General features: G+C 35.0%; 1 protein-coding gene across 2 annotated transcripts in view; it reads left to right on the plus strand.

Annotated features, from left to right (window-relative positions):
• Nucleotides 1-26853, plus strand: part of Plekhm1 (Pleckstrin homology and RUN domain containing M1) — a 57482-nt gene that overhangs the window by 17363 nt on the left and 13266 nt on the right. For both annotated transcript variants that reach the window (XM_075362336.1, XM_075362337.1), the window contains exons 4-6: nucleotides 3855-3973; nucleotides 9534-9759; nucleotides 23821-23952. In XM_075362336.1, the coding sequence (XP_075218451.1) occupies nucleotides 3855-3973; nucleotides 9534-9759; nucleotides 23821-23952 (477 nt within the window). The remainder of the gene's footprint in view (nucleotides 1-3854; nucleotides 3974-9533; nucleotides 9760-23820; nucleotides 23953-26853) is intronic.

The raw sequence follows: 26853 nt of genomic DNA on the forward strand, positions 1-26853 counted from the left end.
TGAAGAAGGTGTGACTCCTACAAAAAGATATTTTACTCAAACCAAAGATGATCTTAAGCAAAAATTAACAAAATTCTGGGAGCTAGAAGAAATTACTATGGTTCAGACGACAAAGGAACAAGATGACTGAGAAATATTTCTTGAAAACAACAGTGAGAGATGACAGTGGTCACTTCCTTGTCAGGCTTTTTTTCAAATCACAACATCCACAATTAGGAGACTCATTTCATGAGGCTACAACTAGAGAAAAGATTTCAAAGAAATCCCAGCTATCATCGACAGTATTGTGAATTTATTGATGAATACAAGTTGCTTGGTCACATGAAGCCTGTAGACTTAAACACAAATGATTAACATCAGTACTCTCTTCCATGCCATGCTGTAATGAGGGAAAGTAGTAGCATGACCAAATTTAGAGTGGTTTTCAACAGATCGGCTAAAACAACTTCTGGAAGATCACTGAATGACACGTTAATCGTTGGAGCTACAGTTCAACAAGATTTATATTCCATAATGCTTAGATGTAGAACACATCGAATTGGTTTTACGGCTGACAGCCAAGATGTACCATCAGGTTAGAGTTCATCCGGACAATTGCAAATATCAACAAATTTTGTGGAGAGAGAAACCTACAGACTCGATTCAGAACTACGAGCTTACTACTGTAACTTATAGCACCACCTCCGCTCCTTTCTTAGCTACAAGGTGTTTGAAGAAATGTATACTCATCTCTGCTGGGTTTCAACTACAAAAGTGGTCGTCTAATTGCCCACAAATTCTTGAATCGTTAACACCTGGTCTCATGGAACACAATTCACCTCTACAGTTAAACAAGACACTAGGGCTTGTTTGGTTACCCATGTCAGACACATTTAAAATTGCACATAATGAAGTCAACCCTTTAAAACCAGTTACAAAAAGAGAAGTAGCATCAATTTTTGATCCATTAGGACTCATTACTCCTGTCATTATTTCTTATAAAATATTTTTACAATTATGGCTTTCTGGAATAAATTGGGATGATACACTTCCATCGCCACTTTTAGTTAAGTGGAATAATGTAGTACAACAACTTTCAGCTGTAAAATAAATAGTTATACCAAGACAAATAATCACAAAAACATACAGATACACGGGTTTTGTGACACCTCACAATAAGCATACGATGCATGTTTATATATCTGTTCAGTTGATAAATCAGGGAAGATTTTAATTTGGTTGCTTTGTTCAAAATCTAGATTTGCATCAGTTAAAACTGAGTTTACTCCGACTTGAGTTATGTGGACTGCTATTACTTGCAAAATTATTAGAAAAGACTGTTCCAATTCTGTACACCAAGCTTGGCAAAATTTTGTTATGGACTGATTCAACAATTTGCCTAGCATGGATATTGTCTCCTGCTACAAGATGGAAGACATTTGTTGCTAACCGAGTAGCTCAAATACAGGAAATGACAAAAAATGCAAGATGGTGTCACGTTCCAACCAAAGACAATCCTGCACATTTTATATCTCGTGGAATGCCAGTCAACAATCTTATTCAAAGCATGTGGTGGCATGGACCTGATTGGCTGATGAAGGATTCAATTTCATGGCCTCATAACCAAGAGATTGAATTGAAAAATATACAGAAGAACGTCCTGTTACCAATTTAGTTAATATGACAACTAGTCTTGATGAAACTTTTACAAAATTTTCAACCTTGTCAAAATTATTAAGAGTTTTTTCATACTGCAAGAGATTTATTTACAATAGTAAACACGCTGATAAACAAAACAGAGTTCTAAGAACTATAGAAATTTATGAAGCACTCAATTCTTGTATTTTTATCATTCAAAATGCAGTTTACGATCCAGAAATCAAATCACTTCAAGAAAATTGAGCAATTTCCAAGAAAAATTCAATATTATCTTTACATCCATTTGTTGACAGTAATAAAATATTAAGAATTGGAGGACGTTTACATTATACAGATACTGAATTTAATCAGAAACATCAAATTATTCTACCTTCAAATCATCATTTTACAGTAATATTAATACGTCATGAACACCTAAGGTTATTGCATGGAGGCTCTCAGGTTTTACTAGCTTCACTAGGGTAACTTTTTGGATACCAAAAGCTAAGCAACTCATTAAGAAAATAATTCATCAATGTATCATTTGTTTCCGCATGAAGACATCAGCAACCAATCAGTTAATGGAACAACTCCCGAAAGAAAGAGTACAAATTGGTCGTCCTTTTATAAATACTGAAGTTGATTATGCAGGACCATTTGTCATCAAAAGTGGTTCAGTAAGAAGTAAATCGTCTACAAAATTTTATGTAGCATTATTTATTTATCTAACAGCAAGGGCAATCCATTTAGAAGTAGCGAGTGATTTAACTTTGCAAGCATTTATTGCGGCTCTTCGCCGATTTATTTCAAGAAAAGGAAATATTTTAAATCTTTGCAGCGATAATGGCACGAACTTTGTTGGAGCCCAAAGAGATCTGAAAGAACTAAGGAAATTATTTTTGTCACAGAATTTTGTTACAGATATCGGCAATTTTTCTGCTTCTTCAAATTTTTCTTGGCATTTTATTCTTCCTTATTCACCCCACTTTGGAGGGCTGTGGAAAGCTGGTGTTAAGTCTATGAAATATCATTAAAAAGAGTAGTTGGAAAAGCCAGCCTAACATCTAAAGAGTTTAATACATTGCTAACCCAGATAGAAGCTATTTTAAATTCTAGACCTATGTGCATTCTGACAGATAATCCAGATGAACCATCCTATCTCACTCCTGGCCACTTCCTGATTGGTAGTCCAATAGTTAGTTTCCCTGAGCCCAATCTGTCAGATCTTTCAGTCAACCATCTCACAAGATGGCAACATTTGCAGCAGATGCGTCAGCATATATGGTCCAGGTGGTCAAATGACTATCTCAACAATCTACAGCAATGAAAGGAATGGAAGTCATCTCAGCCGAACCTGCATCCTGGCATGACAGTATTAGTGAAGGATGATAATCTGCCTCCCCTTCATTGGCATTTAGGACTAATTGAAAAGACTTTTCCTGGTAGTGATGGGCTAACTAGGGTAGTTTCAATTAAGATTGGACAAAACATTATTAAAAGAGTTATTTCAAAAATAATTTTGTTACCCGTAGATTCTTAAGTTTTGTATTATTTTTTTTATTGATCACCGATCAACAGGAGGGGGAGTATGTTGAGGGTTTTCCAATTAGTCGAGCAGTGGAGTAAGTGATTGTTGTGTGAAGTCTAGTCACCAGCTGAATAACACAGTCTGATATAAGTTTAAAGACACAACACGTCTTTCTACGGCCTGTGTTACTACCAGCTCAATTATTTGTAATTAAAGGTTTAATAGTGTTGTGTGTTACAATTAAATATGTAAGGTTTTTATTTTTCAACATAAGCCAAAACAATCAGTTCCATACTTATTTCAGAATGTTGTATACACAAAAAAAGTGCAAGTTGTCCTTTTTTAGTGTATAAGATCAAATTCCATGATTTCAAGTTCACAGTCTTAACATTAACTGATAGTAAAAAATGCATTTTATTAATTTTGTCATCGTAGATTTTTTATTGTAATTTGAAGGGTTATTTTTACTACAAGGGTTTTTATATATCTACAATGTTATTAAGTGAAGTTTAACTGTGTTCAAAATCATCACCAGCTTGTGTAGGTTCTGTATTAAACTTCTCTTAACAATTTGTGATAGCTAATCTTATATAGAACTGATAATTAACATGTATTTAAACTCAAAAATAAAATATCCAAAGTAATTTATACATATAGCATAAATATAGTTTACTAATTTTTAAATTTGTTATTATTATTTATTTTTTAGGAATACAACAATTTAATCCAGTATTTAACCAATCTAGCCAGAGAACAAGGGCTTGATGCTCAGAATTATAGTTGTGCATATTGCAAAAATCCTATTGGAATTAATATGGAGAATGTTCGGTAATTATGTTTAAATGTATATTATTAAAAAGCAACTTATTATTTCAAGAAATTTCATGCACATTATTTATTGGAACTAAAAGTGGTTTATCCTTATTTCTGCCTTCATGGATCACTTATTACTTTTTTATGAAAATCAGTTTAACAAAAAACGATTAACAGTTGTTCTGTATAAAATTTTATATCACTAACATGGTATGGTTGCATCTTTAAAAAAGAAAGATGCGTATGACTTTTAAATGAAAAAACTCTGTAGTACACATGTATCTATTTATTTATTTAAAAGAACAGCATTAACTTCACTTGTCTCCTTTCTTTGGCCTTGGGGATGATAGTGACTTTTACGTGATGACTGAGGTTTCTGAGTTATAATACACCAAAGATTCATCACTGTCTTGAGAAAGTTAGGATCACTGTTGGCACACCCTAGGCATGTCCTGTGCAATGTCAAAATGAATGTCTTTGTGTTCAAGTGAAAACAGCTTCATGCAAATGTTTTGGCCATTCTACGCATACCCAAATCACATGTAAGGAACCTTCATTAATCCCAATAGCTTTGTGGTTTCTTGGACATTCAGCCAATGATTTTTCATTATCAGACCACATATTGTTAATGATGTTTGGATTTCAGCTTGTTGACAGCCTACAGTTACACTAGTTGTTCAAAACTGAAGTCTGCCCGTTTTGAAAATAGTTATCTCAATTGTTTAATTTGTGCAACCCTCCAGAGCTTTGTTTCCAAAAGCTTGTTTATAATCTTACAAATCGTTTTACTTTGGATATCTTCAAGCTTACGGTAGAACCTAATACTGTAACATTATTCAATGCATTTTGTCATTATGCAAAAACTAAAAATCCATCAAGCACCTGTTAGAATAATACAGTGATTGCTGTACAACAACTGACATGATTAATAAGATTACAAAAAAAAAACACATGTACCTTAGCTACTAATGCTCCAAATTAGCATGTTTTACAGCTCACGCTTAAATACTTATTGAGGAAAAAAAATTAGATTTTCTTTTTTGGCTGGATTCAGATATCATAATACAGGGTGAGCAACATAAAACAGAATCCATAACGTAACCGCAGCAGAATCAGCCGTTCTCCACATCTCCTGCCAGTTGACCATCAGCTGTTTCTGGGCTTCCGCCTTCGGCGTTCCTTCGTATGTGGAGACCAGCTGCGTGGCCCGCAGCTAGATGGGAGGCACCCCTGCAATGACTGCCACTGTGCATCCTGATACGGTGTGATACGCCGATGTTATGCGTGTCGCCGCTCTTCTGGCAAGGGAGGCTAGCATCCGTACGTTCTTCTTTCTCGAAAGTGCGTCTTTCCAGGCCGGGACCGCGTACAGCAAGACGGAGGAAACCACTGAAAGGATCAGCCCGTGGTCCGCTCTTGTTGCCCATTAGTTTTTGTAGAGAGTCTTGTATCTGCTCGGCCCTCTTCGTGACCTCTCTGAGGTGGGTGTTAGACAGTCCATTCTTGTCAATCCACATGCCCAGGTACTTAGCGCAACCGGACGTGTGGACCCGTACGTCGTCCACCATGAAGGACATTCCCCTCAGTCTTCTTCTGCCGGTGATCAAGACAGTCACCGTCTTGTGCGGTGCCAGTCGTAGTCCTCTCTCCCCCAGCCATCTGCTGACGACTGCCACTGCCAAGTTTGCCTTATCTTCTACCTCCTCCTCCGTCCGTCCCGACACCATCAGCGCGAGGTCATCTGCGTACGCGACCGACTGGCATCCTTCCGGGAGTTCTTCCCGCAGAAGGCCGTCGTAAGCGATGTTCCAAAGAAGTGGCCCAAGCACCGACCCCTGCGGAACGCCTCCAAACATATTGAAGTCATCTTCTCCTTTCTCTGTGCGTACCCGCAGAGATCTCTCATGCAGGTAGTCATTTATTACGGCGAGCAAGTAGCCGCTGATCCCTCTCTTCCGGAGTATTCCCATGATGAGTCCCCATGGCACGGTGTTAAATCCATTCCTGATGTGTAGGAGAATGATCAATGGGATCTTCCTTCGTCGCCACGTGCCTGCCGACTGGACTCTGGCCCACTCTAGCACACGTCGGACGGCGTCGACGGTCGATCTTCCCCGGCTTCGAACGAAGCCGTACTGGTCTGGGGAAAGACCTCCGCCCGCCTCAATCTCCGACCGCAGTCTTTCAGCGATCAGTCTCTCATACAGCTTTCCCATCGTGTTGATGAGGCAGATCGGCCGGTATTTCCTGGTTTCTTCGGCTCCCGGTTTCGGGAGGAGGACCAACCTGGCCTCCTTCCAACAGCCGGGAAAACTCCCCGTGGACAATGCCCCATTGAACATGTCTAACACCGTCCACGGGTGCCTATCCACCACCACCTTCACGATGGACGCAGGGATGTTATCTGGGCTCGGGCTCTTCCGCAGGCTCATCTTCTTGGACGCTCACTGTAGTTCTCCTACAGTGAAGTGCCTTTGTTGATCACCAGCTATCGGTTCCCATTCCTCCTCCTCGACGTGGAAGAGCTCCGTTATCGCTGTGAGAGACTGTTCCCTTGTCAATGGGGTCAGGTGCCTACCAAACTTCTTGGTGACGATCTGGTAGGCCCTGCTCCACGGATCTTGCTCCAGGTCTTCCACGAGGTGTGGCCACGTCTCTTGCTTGGCAGCCTTAATGACTCTACAAAGGCTTCTTCGTGCCGCGTGGAACACCTCCGTTTCCTCCTGTAGGCACTCAGAGTCCCTTTGTCGTGCGCGCTGCATCCTCCGCCTTGCTGTTTTGGCTTCACCACGCAGTCTCGCAATGTCCCTGTTCCACCAATAAACATTCTTTACGCGTCTCCCAGGCTGTGGCCGCTGTTTCACACATTCCCCCTGTAGGATGGCCATGAATTCCTCGGGGGTGTGAACACGCCTACGGGGCACCTCTGCCACCATCCTATCCGCTACCGTCGCGGCCTGCTGTTCCAACGGCCTCCAGATAGGGTCCTGTTCCGCTAGACTCCTTCTGCCTCCTTGTATTTCAAATATTATGGCTTTGTGGTCGCTAGCAAAATCATCTTCTACTACCTGCCAGCCCACTATCCTTCTTGCCACCCTATCCGAGGCCGCTGTCAGATCCAACACCGATGCATCACCCCTTGCGTCGTATGTAGGCACCCTAGGCGTGTTCATGACCACCAGTCCTGCGGCCCCCAGCATTGTAGCTAGAGTGTAGCCTCTCCGCGTGGACCGGCACCCTCCGAGTTCAGTGCATTCGGAGTTGAAGTACCTGGTCAACAGTACCGGGAACCCAGCCCTCCGTATGCATTCCTCCAGGTCTCCGATGAATTCTTCATGTCGATCCATTCCGCTGTTGGGAGAGATGTACCCATTGATCACCGTGAGTTGATGAATGTCTACAGCCATGAACCCTCTACCTCTAACTACCTTCGTGACTGCAAACCTGCTGGTGACATTCCGTATAGCAGCATCGCCATCCTGGTCAACATACCAGTGGCCTGAGTTAACCAGCCGCTGATTAGGTTCCACGACCAGCAGGTAGGTCGTATCCCCCAACCAGCGCTGCCGCCCATGCCAAGTCATGGGCAGCCACGCCTCTGTTTACGTTAAGCTGTAAACACTTCATTTCCGAACGTGTTTACAGTCCCTGCTACCCAGTCTATGCCCAATCACTTCACAACCCACGCATTTGGTGGGTTCCCGGCACTCTGCCCTCTTGTGCCCCGTCACCCCGTAGTTGTAACAACAGGGTCTCCTATCGGGACTCGTGCAGTGTGCCGAAAAATGGCCCGTCTCCCAACAGCGAAAGCAGTTAACATCTGGTCTTCGTATCTCCGCTCGACACGATTGCCACCCTACAAGGAGCCTCCAGGTGGACGTAAGCCTCTTCACCTCTTCCAACGGCAGCACCACAGTGGCGTTCTGTGTTTGTCCATATGCTTGGCGGACCGACGTGATCCTAGCAGACGTCTTTCCCTCCAGCGCGCGTTGTACCGCCGCCATCACCTCCTCCTTAGTCACTACAGCGTCGAGGTCTCTAATGTGGACAACCTCTTTTCTGTCCAACCGCCCTTTCCCACCAATCTTCACCTCTGGCGCCTTCTGTGCCATTTTCTCTCGTAGGGATTGGGCAGAGTTGGTCCCCACCCGCACCCGTACCTCGACATCCTCGCCCCTGCCTTTACGAACTGAGAGTATGTTAGGAGCCAGTTCCTCTCCCACTGTTACCTTCACTTGGCGTAGTAGCTCTGCATACGACTTGCCCGTCTGCCGTAGGACCACAGTCTCGGTCTGCCTCTCACGCCGTTCCTCGGTCGGGTCACCTGTGTGAAACATAGTAACCTTCCTTTTATACTTTCTTGCCCAGAATTCCAGGGTGTTTTTAACTATGCTACCCAGTTTACCCCCTGGCTCCGCAACAGTCACCAGGTTCATTATGGGTTTGGTTTTATGTTACTCACTCTGTATAAACATAAAGTATAAACAAAAGTATAAACATAAAGACTGACAGGTATTTCTGATTATTTTTACTTCCAAATCTCATAATATGAATAAAAAGAAGGTTGATAGGTGTTCGAGATTTACTGATTATTATTTATTATTATAGTTTAGATTATTCATAGTTTAATAGTAGTTTATTTATATTTTCAATTTCTTCTTTATGATTTGTCTCCTATATTTTCATTATGAACTGGCATCTTCAATGCTTAATTTATGTTGTAATATATCTATAAACTCCAATTTTACAGGATAAATTTAAATTTAAAACGTGCATAAGATAAAATTTCAGTAATCACAACAATTTTCATAAGACTTAAAAACTATTTTTTGTTTATTCTAGAAGTAGTGAACTACTTTCACAAAATATGTGTATTACTAAAAATATTTCATATGCTAGTGTTGAGTGAAATAATGCAAGCATGCATGTTTACCAGCAGGAAGAGTGACAAACATTCTAGAATGCACATAAAATAAATGATTCCCTCTCTCTTGTCATTCTCTACATTCACACATGTGTAAGTAAACAGTACTTGTATTATAATACATAAAAAGCATTTTTCTCTTTTTGACCCATATTTTTTTCTAAGCTTTACTAAATTATAGCACTATTTGTTTATATTACAACAAATAAAGAGTTGCACTTAAAAGCTATCAGGAATGTAATGTAATGAAATTTGTTACAAAACATAAAAAATATGGAATTTTTAAATCCTGATGATCAAATATTACAACTTCAGCACCAAGAGAAGAGAATTTTGCTGTCACTGACTGGCAGTTTTGTACCAATCTCATTGCTGAAAACAATCCACTATTGGAATTTTGTACCTGAAATAGCTAAATCTGTTTCTTCCTCTGCACCACTAAGTAAGTCCGTTAATAAATAATGAAATGTACTCAAATCTATTTAATCTTGTCACTAAATAAAAATTGTTTTATACTAATTTGTGAACTATTCAGGAATATTATTTTAGAAAATTTCTATTAATTAATGTTTTTCATCACTTTTTATCATATCTATTTATATTCATCACTATTTTGTTTGTGAAGAAGCTATTTCTTTTTTCTTTTCCTAGTGTTTGTGGTTTTACGGGGGAGTATTATTGTAAAGAGTGCTACGGTTGTCCATTAGAAGAATGGATAATACCTGCAAGAGTACTACATAATTGGGATTTTAAAAGGCAATCTATATCTGAAAGAGCTGAAAAGTTTCTTGCTGAAATTCAAGATCATCCTCTTCTTGATATGAAAGCTATTAATCCAAGAATATATGTTGTTGTTGATGAAATGGCTCAACTTCAGGTGTGTACAATGTTCAGATACTTGTATCTTGCCCTTCCTTACTGCTTAATTAATTTGTATGTATATGATGTTGCCATTTATTGATATTCTGCTTCCTAAAAGTTATTAGTTTTTCAGTAAATTAACAATTGATGTTAATTTATTTGTAAACAAAACCATAGTAATGGTCCTGTTGTATTAGTTTTTTTCAGTCATGTACATCTATGTATACGAGAGTTATTTTTTTTTCAAGGTCCAATCAGTCACAAAATTAAAACCGCAGTGAAAATAAAAAATTTTTTATTTTTAACAAGTACTTACATAGTTAAGCTATTTCTCTACATAGTCGCCACTCCGATTTAGACATTTGTTGTAGCATGGTACCAACCTTCCAATACCCTCGTCATAGAACGGAGCTGCCTGTGTTTTCAGCCATGTTTCTACGCTGGTCTGCAGCTCGATGTCTGTACCAAAATGTTGTCTTCCTAGCCAGCGTTTCATGTGAGCAAAGAGGTGAAAATCAGATGGAGCCAAGTCTGGGCTGTATGGTGGGTGATCAAACACTTCCCAATGAAAACGCTGCAGGAGCTTCTTTGTTACAGCTGCAGTGTGCGGCTGAGCATTGTCATGGAGAAAGACAATGCCTGATGACAACATTCCTCTCTGCTTATTCTGAATTGCCCGTCGTAGACGTTGAAGAGTCATGCAGTATGAGGCTGCAGTGATGGTCGTGCCATGTTCCATGAATTCCCACCAAGAGAACTCCATTCCGGTCCCAGACAGTAGTCATACACTTTCTGTTGGAGAAGGTTCGCTTGAACTTCTTTGGTGTACTGGGAGAATGAGAATGCATCCACTGTTTTGGATTGTTCTTTTATTTCTTCAGTTTCAAAATGGACCCATGTCTCGTCCCCTGACAATTTTGTTCAAAAAATCTTCTCCTTCATTGTGGTAGCGCTGGAGAAACATTAGGGAGGCGTCCATTCTCATTGTTTTGTGATGGTCGGACAGCATCTTGGGAACCCATCTCACACACAGTTTGCAGTACTGAAGTCTCTCACTCACAATGGTGAATTTCAGCTGCATTACACCCCTCAGCCTGAAGAAATCGAATTACTGCATGCACTTCACACTTGGTGGGAGATGCTATTGTTGTAGACATGTTTATGTGCTAGCTGCATGTTCTGAACTAAACAAAGTGATGCGGCGTGATTGAAGGCCATACTAGAGGCGCTGTGCAACATATGTGCAAAGGTTCATCCAATTTTTGCATGGGTACTTATTTTGCAACCGATCGGACCTTGAAAAAAAAAATAACCCTCATATATATATATATACATATATATATATATATATATATATAGAGTGTTTGTAAAAATCCTTTCAAGAATTCAGAAGATGATTCCCCACATCGAAATAGAGGAAAACCTTTAAATCGACATATGTTCAGAAATGCTTAGTTTACCAGCTATCTGCCACTTTGTATTTTTAACATAAAAATTTATTTCTCAGGAATGGTATTGAGCTGAAATTGTGTATAGTGCTAAGGTACCTTGAGATTTACTTGTATAGAAATATTGAACCTGATCTCTCAATCCATTGCAAAATGGTGACCATGTAAAACTTTTAATTGTTAATATCTTTGCAACTGCTGGGGGTTTATTTAAATGTTATGTTATCATAAAAAATGTTAAGTGTTTAATGACAAAGAAATTGACACCATATTTATTCAAATTCATTTATAAATAACAAAGTTATGGCAAAAATTCTCAAAGTGAGGCACTCTAGATTAAAAAACCAGTTTTCATTTCCTCTCGAATAAAATTAAATAACTCAACACAATCTCAACTGGAATAATTTTTTTAATGTTACCATGTAATAAATTATAATAATTTAATAATGTTGTAAATATTACAGTAAAATAAAATATTGAAATCATGAAAATATTATAATAATAAATAATATTAATATTGAAAAATAGTTTGCATTAAAACAGACGTTGGAATTAACAAGTCATTGTTGTAAATGTAAATAAAAAATAATATCCAGCTTGTCTTTAGCTATTGAACAAGTGAATGCATTGATCTGCGATATACAAGTTAATTAATTTTTTTTTTACCATTATCTTATTCACCATGGCAGGTAATGTGAATCACATTATATACCAATTGAGAAACGGCTGATGTGCATTTATTGTATGGTCTCACACGTTGCAACACTCTTGAGGTTTGACAGCTGTATCAGGAACACTTTCTTAATCCAGTATTACCTTTTCACACACTGTTTTTATCTATTCATAGTTTGCTTAGTGAAAAACATTCATTCACTGCTAAATCACAATGACCATATTTGATATATACTCCCGAATTCAAGGAGGATGTGTTAGATGAAATATCCAACATCCCAAAAAAAGTACTTGAGAGCTGGCCTTTGAGTTCAGTGTAAGTAATGCAACAGTTTGAATGGTTTTGCATGACCAGCAACTCCATGCCTATCACTATCAGAAAGTACAAGCTATTTTACCTTGAGTTATACTCGCCGTGTTTAGCTATGTCAATGGCTTATCCGAAAATGTACTAATCTGAATTTTTTTAATGATATTTTCTTTACTAATGAAGCCAGATTTACAAGATCGGTCGTTCTTAACACCAACAACATGTACATATAAGCACCATGTGTGTGTGTGTACATATATATATATTTATTCATTTACATACATACCCTCCTCTATGAATCATGAGACCTTGCCGTTGGTGAGGGGGCTTGAGTGCTCAGGGATACAGAGTAGCTGGACCGAAGGTGCAACCATATCGGAGAGGTATCTGTTGAGAGCCAGACTAAGGAATGATTCCTGAAAGAGGGCAGCAGCTCTTTCAGTAGTTGTTACGGGCGTGAGTCACAATGACTTAAACGGCCGTATCAACATCACTCAGTCCTCTGAGTACTGCGCAGCTGAAAGCAATGGAAAACTACAGCTGCTTTTTTTCCAAGAAAATGTGGCTCTCTGCATTTTCACATAGCAACAATGGAGGCGCCTTCCTTGGTAAAATAATCCGGAGGTAAAATAGTCCCCCGTTCGGATCTCCGGGTGGGGACTACTAAGGAAGGGGTCACCAGAAAATTAAAAAATAACATTCTACGAGTCGGAGCGTGGAATGTTAGAAGCTTAAAAAAGGTTGGTAGGCTAGAAAATTTAAAAAGGGAAATGGATAGGGTGAATGTGGATATAGTAGGAATTAGTGAGGTTCGGTGGGAAGAGGAAGGCGACTTTTGGTCAGGTGATTTTAGAGTAATTAACTCAGCGTCAAATAATGGGCAGGCAGGAGTAGGTTTCGTGATGAACAAGAAGATAGGGAGGAGAGTGGAGTATTTCAAAACGCATAGCGATAGAATCATTGTAATAAGGATAAAATCAAAACCTAAACCGACAACGATTGTTAACGTTTATATGCCTACAAGCGCCCATGATGATGATGAGGTAGAGTGTGTATACGAAGAGATTGATGAAGCAATTAAACACGTAAAGGGAGATGAAAATTTAATAATAGTTGGAGATTGGAATGCAAGCATTGGAAAAGGCAAGGAAGGAAATATAGTGGGTGAATACGGGCTGGGCAAAAGGAATGAAAGAGGGGACCGACTTATAGAGTTTTGCACGAAGTATAATTTAGTAATTGCCAACACCCAATTTAAAAATCATAATAGAAGAATATACACTTGGAAAAAGCCAGGCGATACTGGAAGGTATCAGATAGATTATATCATGGTTAAGCAAAGATTTAGAAATCAACTCGTTGACTGCAAAACTTACCCTGGAGCAGACATTGATAGCGACCATAATTTGGTGATAATGAAATGTAGATTGGGGTTTAAAAACCTGAAGAAAAGTTGTCAGATGAATCGGTGGAATTTAGAGAAGCTTGAGGAAGAGGAGGTAAAGAAGATTTTTGAGGAGGACATCGCAAGAGGTCTGAGTAAAAAAGATATGGTAGAAAATGTAGAAGAAGAATGGGAGAATGTTAAAAAGGAAATTCTTAAATCAGCAGAAGCAAACTTAGGCGGAATAAAGAGAACTGGTAGAAAACCTTGGGTTTCAGACGATATATTGCAGCTGTTGGATGAACGTAGAAAATATAAGAATGCTAATGATGAAGAAAGTAAAAGGAACTATCGGCAATTAAGAAATGCTATAAATAGGAAATGCAAACTGGCGAAAGAAGAGTGGATTAAAGAAAAGTGTTCAGAAGTGGAAAGAGAAATGAACATTGGTAAAATTGACGGAGCATACAGGAAAGTTAAGGAAAATTTTGGGGTACATAAATTAAAATCTAATAATGTGTTAAACAAAGATGGTACACCAATATATAATACGAAAGGTAAAGTCGATAGATGGGTGGAATATATTGAAGAGTTATACGGAGGAAATGAATTAGAAAATGGTGTTATAGAGGAAGAAGAGGAAGTTGAGGAGGATGAAATGGGAGAAACAATACTGAGATCTGAATTTAAGAGAGCATTAAAAGATTTAAATGGCAGAAAGGCTCCTGGAGTAGACGGAATACCTGTAGAATTACTGCGCAGTGCAGGTGAGGAAGCGATTGATAGATTATACAAACTGGTGTGTAATATTTATGAAAAAGGGGAATTTCTGTCAGACTTCAAAAAAAGTGTTATAGTTATGATACCAAAGAAAGCAGGGGCAGATAAATGTGAAGAATACAGAACAATTAGTTTAACTAGTCATGCATCAAAAATCTTAACTAGAATTTTATACAGTAGAATTGAGAGGAGAGTGGAAGAAGTGTTAGGAGAAGACCAATTTGGTTTCAGGAAAAGTATAGGGACAAGGGAAGCAATTTTAGGCCTCAGATTAATAGTAGAAGGAAGATTAAAGAAAAACAAACCAACATACTTGGCGTTTATAGACCTAGAAAAGGCTTTCGATAACGTAGATTGGAATAAAATGTTCAGCATTTTAAAAAAATTAGGGTTCAAATACAGAGATAGAAGAACAATTGCTAACATGTACAGGAACCAAACAGCAACAATAACAATTGAAGAACATAAGAAAGAAGCCCTAATAAGAAAGGGAGTCCGACAAGGATGTTCCCTATCTCCGTTACTTTTTAATCTTTACATGGAACTAGCAGTTAATGATGTTAAAGAACAATTTTGATTCGGAGTAACAGTACAAGGTGAAAAGATAAAGATGCTACGATTTGCTGATGATATAGTAATTCTAGCCGAGAGTAAAAAGGATTTAGAAGAAACAATGAACGGCATAGATGAAGTCCTACGCAAGAACTATCGCATGAAAATAAACAAGAACAAAACAAAAGTAATGAAATGTAGTAGAAATAACAAAGATGGACCACTGAATGTGAAAATAGGAGGAGAAAATATTATGGAGGTAGAAGAATTTTGTTATTTGGGAAGTAAAATTACTAAAGATGGACGAAGCAGGAGCGATATAAAATGCCGAATAGCACAAGCTAAACGAGCCTTCAGTAAGAAATATAATTTGTTTACATCAAAAATTCATTTAAATCTCAGAAAAAGATTTTTGAAAGTGTATGTTTGGAGTGTCGCTTTATATGGAAGTGAAACTTGGACAATCGGAGTATCTGAGAAGAAAAGATTAGAAGCTTTTGAAATGTGGTGCTATAGGAGAATGTTAAAAATCAGATGGGTGGATAAAGTGACAAATGAAGAGGTATTGCGGCAAATAGATGAAGAAAGAAGCATTTGGAAGAATATAGTTAAAAGAAGAGACAGACTTATAGGCCACATACTAAGGCATCCTGGAATAGTCGCTTTAATATTGGAAGGACAGGTAGAAGGGAAAAATTGTGTAGGCAGGCCACGTTTGGAGTATGTAAAACAAATTGTTGGGGATGTAGGATGTAGAGGGTATACTGAAATGAAACGACTAGCACTAGATAGGGAATCTTGGAGAGCTGCATCAAACCAGTCAAATGACTGAAGACAAAAAAAAAAAAAAAAAAAACATACATACACGGTGATAATCAACTCAAGATGACCCCCATTGGGATCTGAAAAACTAACTTTTATAAGTAACTTTAAATGGGGAATCTTCCACATATTTTTCTCTTCATTAAAAATACAGTATATTACTATTCTGAAAATCTTCACTCTTTTTCCAATATGGCAGCCAACTTCTTTTATTTCAAATGGAAACCTCATGTTTTTATTGCATTTTTGGGTAGAAAATAGTATTTCAAGATGTTTTTATTCTTGAGTATTTTTCTCTAAAGAAACTTTTAAGCTGCTGTGTGCTGACAATTGTAAAATAATATATGGTATTATAATCAAATATGCATTATTCTAAATGGAATCTGGTGGTACCTGGTCGTCAGATAATATTTTCAAAGTTCAAAAATTAAATAAAGTTGAAAATAAAGATAAGTTTAAAAAGACTTTTATCTTGAACAGTTTGGTTTTACTTTTATTTATTAAGAAGGAAGAATTTCAACAGAATTGTAGGACAGTTATAACAGAATTTCAGTATGGCCTCCACTAGTAAAAGTGCAGGGAGTCACTCCTCTGAAAATGTCATTAACAACTTTCAACAATGTGTGTGATGGGTATTGTACAAAATTTTGACTACTAGCTGTTATTTCTTTGTAGCATACAGAGATGTGTACAACTAGTCTTTCACCTATTCGCATAGAAAGTAATGTAACAGGAAAAAATCTGGTCTTCTCGCTGGCCATGCAATAACTGCTTGAAAATGAGCATTTAAAAATTCCTTTATCTTACCGTAGTTGTGTACTGAAGCTCCATCTTGTTGGAAGAACATTTGCATTCGCAAATTTAAAGGCAAGTTATCAGTAGATAACAGTAGAATGTCTTGTAGCAATTGGCGATATCTAGCTCCTGTAAGACATTCCTTGTAGAAATGCACAGAGAAAACTTTATTGTCGATGATGGCACACCAGTGGTTAATAGAAAATTTCATTTAACTGTGTCTGTCACTGACAGTTTAATAGATTTTCTTTTGACCAGTAATGGTTGTTTTTGATTGTGCATTCCATTACTGGAGAAATTGGTTTCATCATACCAAATAATATTAGGTAGGATAATTTACAACCTGTTCTGCAATTCAACTGCTGAATTCAAGCCTTCTTCCTTCATCTCCAGGCATCATAATGTGAAGAATTGCAACTTTATGTGCATGGTAACTGTGCTTCTGCAACACACTTGCTATTGAGCCATATGATATGGGTAGCAGTTGAGCTTCTTCCCTTATGGGAGCTGAAGGATATGCTTCAAAGAAGGCCAGAATATTGGTCTCAGTATTTTCAGTAACAACTTTGTTTTGGCTGTGTCTTTTTTCTTGAAATGACCCACTACTTATAGATTTCCAACTAATCTTGCAAGTAGTTTATGGTGAGATGGATGTCTATCATGATATCGCTGTACATATTTATTTCTCACTAATGTTGAAATCCTCTTACTTAAAAAGTTAATTTCTAGCATATCTACTTTTTCATTATTATTAAACTGCATTATTAAAATAAAAATTATATTAACAACTGAAATAAATGCTTCAAGAAAGAAACTAACACAAATAAAGAGTTTAAAAATTAAATTATTTATTAACTTCTTGACAATAATTCAAACAACTAATGAATAAGAGTGACACATTAACCATCAATGAGTGTACAGTTTAAATATAAGACATTTTTTAACTATGCAAAAACAACTGATAATTATTTAGCATTAAAATTGTTTTTGTAAGTTTACAATAGTCAGCCTATTGCTCCGTATCAGCTGCATTTATAGAAAAATACCCAAGAATAAAAATGTCTTAATTCTACCCAAAAATGCCATTAAAACATGGGTTTCCATTCAAAATAATGAAATTGGCTGCCATATTGGAAAAATGTCAAATATTTCAAAAATGGTAATATTACATTTTTAATGTAGGGAAAAATTTAGGGAAGATTTCCCTTTTAAAGTTTCTCATAAAACATAGTTTCTGAGATCACAATGGCGGCCATCTGGAATTAATCACCTATATACAGAGTGCATCACAAAGTTCTCCCTAAGTGTTTAATGACCTATTCTAGTCATGAAAATAATGGAAAAACTGCACATAAACATAAGTCTTAAAATGCTTCATTTGCAAGTTACAGCCAGTTAAAAATCTCACTTGGATTTCAGCCTCACTGTAGAAATTTTTAGGATGTTAATTAAGAGACAGAATTAGTGATTTCTTACAGTGTTTGACCTGAAAAATTGAATAAAGTAGGTCCCTGAACTGTACCTGTGATATTTTTTGAGAAATCTGGAGTGGAAACCAGTAAGTTGGGGTAAAAACCCATTTTTTATGTTTGACATACAATAACTTTGTTAAATGTGCAAAGAACACATAACAGTCTTTAAAAAACTTATAGAGAATTTAATTCTGAACAAAATAGTGTAAGATAAGTTGAACAAAAAAAAATAAAAGTTATAAAAATATGAGTTTTATTTAGAAACCGCACATTAGACCATAGTGCTTTATACATACCAGTTTATAATAAATGTTCATTAATGAGCCTGCCATTTTCAACACATTTCTTGGCATGCTTTTGCATTGCTTTCGTTGCTCTTTTTAGTTCTTCAGGGCTGTCCTTCAGTTGCTCAGCTACATTGTTAATGCAGAAAATTAATTCCTCACGAGAATGTATTTTGTTTTGTACACAATATTTTTCATTCATCCCCAGATGCAAAAATCTAAAGGTGTTAGATCAGGTGGAATGTGGAGCTCCACAGTTGATCCATTTCTCAGGGAAATGATGATTTAAGTGAGTGGAAATGACTCAAGAGAAGTGGGGAGGCATGCCATCATGGTGGAATTATACTTTGGGTCTCAGTGGTAGAGTAACATCTTCAAGCAGCTATGGCAATTCTTCTTGAAGAAAGTGCAAGTAAATCTCAGCATTTAAGTGGCCAAGTAATATAAAAGATCCAGACAGCTGGTTGTGAAGAAGGCCACACCATACATTGACACTAAATCAGTGTTGAAAATTGCCTTCCACCATTTCATGAGGATTTACTTCTGCCCATGTATGTCTTTACATAATTTGCTAATGCCATCCCGAGTGAAATTTGCCTTATCAGTAAGCAAAACATACTTGTAGAGTTGTCGATTTGTATTCCACTAGTTGTAGAACTCCAAGCAAAACTGATTGTCTTCTGGGTGTAGATGTTGAACTGGCTGTTGGCTGTTCATGATAAGGATAAAACTTCTTTTCTTTAATTGTCCTCCAAACTATCGAATGCAAAAATCTGATCCGCTTAGAAAGATGTGTGCTGATGCCTGGGCTGCAGTGAACTGCATCGATAATAATTTCACCAATAATAGTATCATGTTGGACAGATCGTAGCTGCTATGAATACTAAGTAGTGAACCTGTTTCCCAAAGATTTGTGATAAGTTGCGTTAATTGTTTTGGGATCTGGAATCATGTGATTCAGAAAATGTGTTTCATATTCTACTGCAGCAGCTGTAGCATTACCATTACACACACCCTAAATGAATAACATATCAGTATATTCCGCTGTTGTTTATAAGTTCAACATTATTTGAATGACAAAGTGATCACATTCAAACTAAAATTCACAGAAAACTTTCACTAAGGGGGTAGTTCACAGTACCTGATATACTTAATGTACCTTACAGAGTGATTTAAACACTAATACTGTACTGTGCATTGTTGATCAGCTGTTATTTTATTGCCAACTTTGAAGTAATAATTTTTCAAATAATTTATTGTATTTCTGTCGTTAATAAATAAATGATTATCTTATTAATTTTTATTTAATTATTCTTATTTTATGATTGTTGTGTAATTTTTTTATTTTTTTAATCTTTTAACAGCAGTTTTTAACAGTAAATTTTGTTTTTACAATTTTTCACATCACAAAAAAAGAATATGATTTTTATTTATATTAAATAAGTACTTGTCTGACAAATGTAGTAATGCACTGTTTTTAAATAAAATTCAAATTTTCCTAACTTTTTTTTTGTTTTATTCAACTTAACTTGAACAATTTTGTTTAGAATTAAATTCTCCACAAGGTTTGTTAAAAGGTTTTATGTGTTTTTTTAACAAAGTTAGTTATTGTACATCAAACATAAAAAAAAAACGGTTTTTTATCCCAATTAATTGGTTTTCACCCCAGATTTCTCAAAAACTACTACAGATATTGTTCTGGAACCTATTTTACTCGATGTTTTAGGTCAAAAATCATAAGAAATCATTAATTTTGCTCCTTAATTTACGTTCTAAATATTTCAGTACCACTTCATTTCAACATGATAGCTGAAATCCAAGCAAAATATTTGACTAGCTGTAACTCGAAAACAAACTGTTTTAGGACATATTTAGGTGTATATGAACTAGTTCCATTATTTTCACGAGTAAATAGATTATGAAAGCCTCAGGAGAACTTCATGATATACCTGTATATTCCATTTTCATAAAAACATATTCAATCTTATTGTCATTTATATATATTTTTAATGCAATAATAATATGTTATTAATTTTCATCTAGTATAAATTCCTGTAGTCATACAAAATATATTTAGATATTTCCATGCTCAGGCTTTGAACTTTATGAAGAATTTGATGTGTACTATAATAATACAAAAAAAGTAATAACTATAAAAAAACTGTTTGTTGTAACTAAGTTACTTCTGTGTTTAATCAAGGACTGCGATGATGATGTCCACTTTTAAATTATAAAAGTATGTGAATTGCTATTTATTAGCAATACTGTCATTCATTTGATTATTATTTAAATTATACTCATTCATTCTATGACTGATTTTGCATTTGGACTTTTTCTCTTTAGTATCTAAGATAGCACTCACTTGCTTTATTTTCCTTTGATAATGGATGACAGAAGAAATTGATTTTAACCCTCATAAGCATTTGTAAATTTGACGACAGTTGAAATTACTTTTTGTCAGACGTACGTTTCCTGCCACCCACAGTGCTCTATAAGCCAAAACCTTCCCCCTACCCTTATTAGAGTTGAAGGAGGTAGAAACATTTCTTCCAGTGACCTTCAGTTATTAGTTAGAGTGTTCCTATTACCACAATAGGACAGATTACCACACTGAGGCTACCACAGCCTCAGTTTTACAAGTGCTTGGTAATGAGGTAACTTTTACAGATGGATATTTTTGTAAATTTTACGAGTGCTTAGTAAAAGTGTTTCTTTTACAAACAGCTGTTTAAATTAATTTCTTCACATGTTATATTTGGATTTTCATATTTTATTGGGTTTTGTACTGACACGTTTATTATGTTATATTTATTATAATATTGTATTCATAATACAGTCTGTTTTTATTCATTTTATTTGTGTTTATATGTTTCTATGTTTATATTTATTCGTTTTATTTGTCAATAAATATATCATCAAGGCCTTATTGTCAGAATTAGATGGTGTAATTAATTACAATGAATCAGATGAAGGACAAACCAGTGGTAGTAAAATGTTGGATAATATATTATCATATTCAGGATAAGGTGATTAGAAACCCTCAACTGATCACAACAGTTTTGATAGTGATAAAGCATCACACTTACAAACAAAGAAAGCCAAGAAGAACAAACATAAAAACAGGTTATTTTAGTGCAAACTAATTTAGAACAAGCTTTTACATCTACAGCTAATGTTTGCAATGGTTCTGAAAAACTAGGAGAAGAAATGAAAGGATATAAACAGAAAAGAGTAAATGAACAACAAAAAATTTCTAAATGCAGCAGCAAAAATCAGAATAATCCTTCGACTTTAGCTCAAAAGAAACAAAAGCCAAGAATTCAAAAACCATTCAGTTGGTGACACTAGATATACAGAAGACTAATAAATTGGTTGATGTTGATGTAGGCGAAGAGGTATTTGACACCCAGGAAAGAGTTACAATAGAAGAAAGTATCCAGGATCAAAGTGATGAAGAATCCGAAGACATCCAGGGGCAAGTAGAAGAGGGATATGTGTGCATACGGCGTGCAGTTATAACTTGTAAAGGACATGACGGTAATAAATGGGTTCTGGAACCCTCTCCTGCTAATACACACACCTACTACAAATATTATAAATGGAAGAAGAGGTTCCTAAGCGTATAGCAAGGTTAGTTACATCTACGCTTGAGGCATTCAGTTTATTTATAAATGATGACATGATAAACATGATTGTCAGATATACAAACACAGGAATCATTAAAAAAGACAATCATTTGGCTAGTAAAGAAATGTTTGATTTTGGCCTGAGTGGATAAATTTATAGGGCAACAGTAAGCTGGGGAAGATTTTATATTTTACTGAATTCATTGCGCTTTGATGATAAGGAAACCCAACAAGAAAGGCGTGTTCTAGATAAATTTGCTCTTATAAGGAATATTTGGAATGATTTAATTTCTCATTTTAAAGAATTCTATGGAGTCAGTTATTAAATTGATGAACATTTATTGGCTTTGAAGGGTAATTGCTCATTCAGAATGTATATACCCAAAATGCCGGCTAAATACAGCATCAAAATTGTAATGTTATGCAGTGTTACTATAAAATGTATGCTCTCTGCTGCACCATACTCGTGGAAAGGAACTACATCAAAAGAATTTGGAGTAGCTGAATACTTGTAAAATCTCTTATTGAGCTTCTTCATGATACAAACAGAAACATAACTATGAACAATTGGTTTACTTCTGTACCTCTGGCTACAATTTTGCTGTCAGCTTTGTGCAAATTAACAATTTGAGGGACAGTCAAAAAGAACAAAAAAGAGTTACCTCTTAAAATGACCAACAAAAAGGGGAGACCTATTGGTGACACAAAATTCTGTTTTGATGAATGTAAAACTTTATTAAGTTTTAAAACAAAAACAAGTGTTGTTTGTTTACTATCCACAATGCATGAAGGTCCTTATGTCTCGAATACTGGTAAAGCAGTAATGGTCGAAGATTACAGTCAAACCAAATCAGGTGTGGATGCATTTGATCAAATGTGTTCTAACTTCAACACATCCTGAAAAACAAAAAGCTGGCTAATGTGTATGTTTTATGGAATGCTGAAAATAGTTTGTATAAATGCTTATGTAATTCACAATATGAATATAAGTGATAAAGGAAAAACTGTATGTCAAGAAAAGCATTTATGCTTGTATGCATTATGCTACATAAAGAACTTATATTTCCCTGGCTGGAAGAAAGATGTCGGTGACCAACCATCCAGCGATCTCTGCAGGTGATGATATCTTCTTTCTTGGGAAGCGATGAAGAACCAGCAGCTTCGCTAAATGTGGAAAACAAAAGGAGGACCTGCAGTATATGTCCATCCAAGAAGCGACATATGACTCAAAACTTTTGTAAATCATGCAGACAGCCATATTGTGGAGAGCACTGTGCACTGAATGTGAAATATAAGTGTAATAAGTAAAATGAATTGTAAAAAATGAAGTAAAAATAAATCATAAAAAATGTAGTAAGTAAAATGAATGTTTTTTTTTTCAACTTTGTTTTATTAAAAAAAGATCTTTTTAATTTTTTAATAACTTTGTATCTGTACATTTTTTTACATTTTGATTATTTAATGTTATATGTAGAAATGACAAACTTTTATATCAATAATCAACAATAAGAGGACTGATAAAATTTGAAAATGTTAAATCTATATAAGCATCTCAAATGTATTCAATATCCTTTTTGTAATTATAAATAAATATTATTTTACTAAAGCATTCAGTTTCTATTATTATAAGCACCCTACGCATACAAATAAAATAATAATATAAAAGTCGTAAATTTTACCAATGCTTATGGTTATCCTAGTTATTATTAATGCTTATGAATTAAGAGTTAAAATAGTAACTATTCTACTGAAAATGAAGTTTCTCTCATGCTTTACATTTATGATTTGTTAATTCTACAATATTACTTGTATAAACTATTGAAACAGTTTTTATTATCAAATATTTTAAGTAACAATTAATTTTAAATATAGATTTATTGAGATTAATTTAATGTTCTAGATAACTTATGTTTTGATTTTATAAATTTATAGACCTTAAGGATGCAGTTAAATTTGCTGAGGGCATACTTATTTACTTGTCGTCAACCAGTAGGAGAAGACTTGAAGAAACAAATTTGGCCAAAGGAATACCTTTATGAACATGTTCATCTGTATTCTGTTTCGGTTTGTTACTGGAATTGTATTTTGTTCATTAAACTTAAATTGTTTACAAGCTTACTGAAAATTGAATTAATAAAATATTAAAAAATAATAATGTCAGCATTATTATGTTTGTAAATATAAAATTCAATACTTTCAGCTCTCAAAAACTTAAGAAAAATTTAATAATTTTATCTAAAATTTAAAAACTTAATCTAAAATAAATCTAAAGTACGAGTTATCATATAAATTCTTGTAGTTTAAAATTCAGTGATACAAGAGTGACAATGAAATCAGTAGGATAATTTTAATTTTACCTAATACTTCAGATATATCATGATTCCTTTATTCATTTAAATAAAACATAATTTTCAAAATATTATCTATCATTTATCAAATTAATTAAAGTTAATTTTCTTAAGTTTTGCCATGTAATATTTAATATCTTTACAATTATCAAAACTATATTGGTGCCTGCTAAAATATCTTCAGTAAAGTTTAAATGTTGGTTTATAATTAGGGATGTTAATGTTTTCTTTAATTCTAACATTCAATTAACAGTTGGTCATACTGATAAGTTATGTTTGGAAATATACATACATAATTTTCCGATATTAATGGTTGGAATTTGAGATCTGTATTTTTTTTGTTCTCTGTATAAACAGTATTAGTCAGTTTTTGGAATGCAGTCATATTATGTAAATAAAAAAAAAATAAATGAATTAACTTGATTTTGACTGGTATATAATAATACATTTTATAGATCAGATCTGGAATGGGAAGGCACCCTTGGATAAAAAAAGGAACTGTCCAGCATTTGCCTGGATGGATCAAGGCAAGCTATATTACAACCTTGATCAGAGCAGCATCACAACAATTGTAAAATAAAAAATATATGTGGTTAAAGTTCATAACAATAATAAAAAATGTAAATACATAGATTAAAAATGTCCTAAATGTATAAAATAACAACAAAATAAAGTACAATTCAGATGATGTTAATGAAAATTATACTTATTTACATATTAGACAGCAATTCAGCACATCTTGTTTTTTTTTTTGTTATTTAGATATTCATCAACAATGTAATATTGTTTCAAAAACAGAAAAACCTTTAATTTTTTTAAAAAATAACTGATGAGAACATCTTTTGAAGGATTAAGTAATTTATAGAAAAAAAAATATATATATATAAATAATGAAAGCATAAGAATGCCCATTCTCATAAGCCAAAGTATTGAGTCAAGTTTCATGAAAACAGTTCTCATGTCTGACTTCATAGAAGTGGATTTTGTTATCTTTTAAGAGTAAATGATCTTTCCTTTTAGAAAAGATTGCATATTCATAAATATAAATATATGGGTAAGTGAACATTTTTAATTTACTAAGTATTGGCCTACATGATTCATACTTGTAGGTGGAAAAAAATGATCTGACAGCCTAATCACTCTGACATTTTGAGGGAGCCGCAAGAGTGAGATTATATTTGAAATGGGAAAATACATGGGTATAATAAATATTTATTAATGATGAAATTTAATAGTGTTTTATTAAGACTTGAAAACAAAAAAAAACACATTCCATTCTGTTGTAAACAAAATAAATTGTTCTTCCTAAGGGAATTTTTCATTTAATAAACATGCAGAAATTTCACACTACGGACAGTAGAAATACTATTATTATATTTAATTGGAATTCTATCAATGTAATTAATATTGTTCATCTACCTCAGAAGCACTATATTACAGTTTCATCCACATTTAAAGTAAGGTAGTTACAGTCAATTCTTTGATTGGCTATTATAGAATTTTCAGTCCCTTTTAAATAATTATTTTCAGATATAGTTACAGTTGTAAGAGATGTATCTCCTTACAGGTGTTACAACTGATAACTTGAGATCTGTTCAAGTTCTAAAGAAGAAAAAGAAATTGGTGGTGACTTTAAAGGAGACCAATTATATAGATAATGTAATATGAAAAATATACACAGTAATAAAGTATGAGTAAAGTAATTGTCATTCTTGGCTGTATATTCCTTCCTTTGTCTTATGGCCCTTGTATGAATCTATGTTTGTACGTTTAATATCAAATAACACATTAAAAAAATTGTCATAGAGCATAGTGGATTTAATCAATTTTTTAGTTGTACAGCAGTCTATTTTCTATTTCTATTTAAAATATGAATTTTTTGGAAACTTAGTTAATGTCACATACTTTTCTTTTATAACAAAAAAATTATAAGAATACAAAAAGTAAAAGTCATACAAAATGTAATGCTCTTGTGTTAATTAATTAAAGAATACTGGTTATTTAATTCTTGGATCACTATGGTTAACACAATGACTTATTGATCACAATGAAAATGAAAAGACACTAATGTAGTGGACTGTATTGATTTATTGTTGCTTAATGATTGCACATAAACGATCTGCACTCTTTCACTGTGACTCACGCACTCGATCAAAATTCAAAAGTACACAAAATGCAACCATCCAAACCCCCACCATCCACTCACACAACACACACAATAGGCAAGCACCTACACAACACATGCATGTGCGCACGCGCTCACAAATCTCACATGTACATATTACATTATCCATGCCCCCACCTTGAAGGGCAATCTTCAACTACAAATTGAACAAATTAGAAATAAGGCCTTCACTAATAAACTGTTTATAGTAATGACTTAATTAGTATTGTCAGTGTTAGAAATTGGTAATAAGCACAATTTTGTAATTGGTCTCTTGAGGACACCCCTTGAAGTTCTTATTGTAACAACTCGCATTGTGCTGTCTTCTGCTGGATGAAGTTCAATGATTCGAGCCATTCTCCATTGCAAAGGTGGAACTGAATCTTCCTTGATGACAATCATATCTCCAATTTTTAAATTGAGTGAGGAATTGGTCCATTTTCTTCTTTGCTG

Source organism: Lycorma delicatula, chromosome 4 (genome assembly GCF_047948215.1).
Source record: "Lycorma delicatula isolate Av1 chromosome 4, ASM4794821v1, whole genome shotgun sequence".
Classification (NCBI taxonomy): Eukaryota; Metazoa; Arthropoda; class Insecta; order Hemiptera; family Fulgoridae; genus Lycorma; species Lycorma delicatula.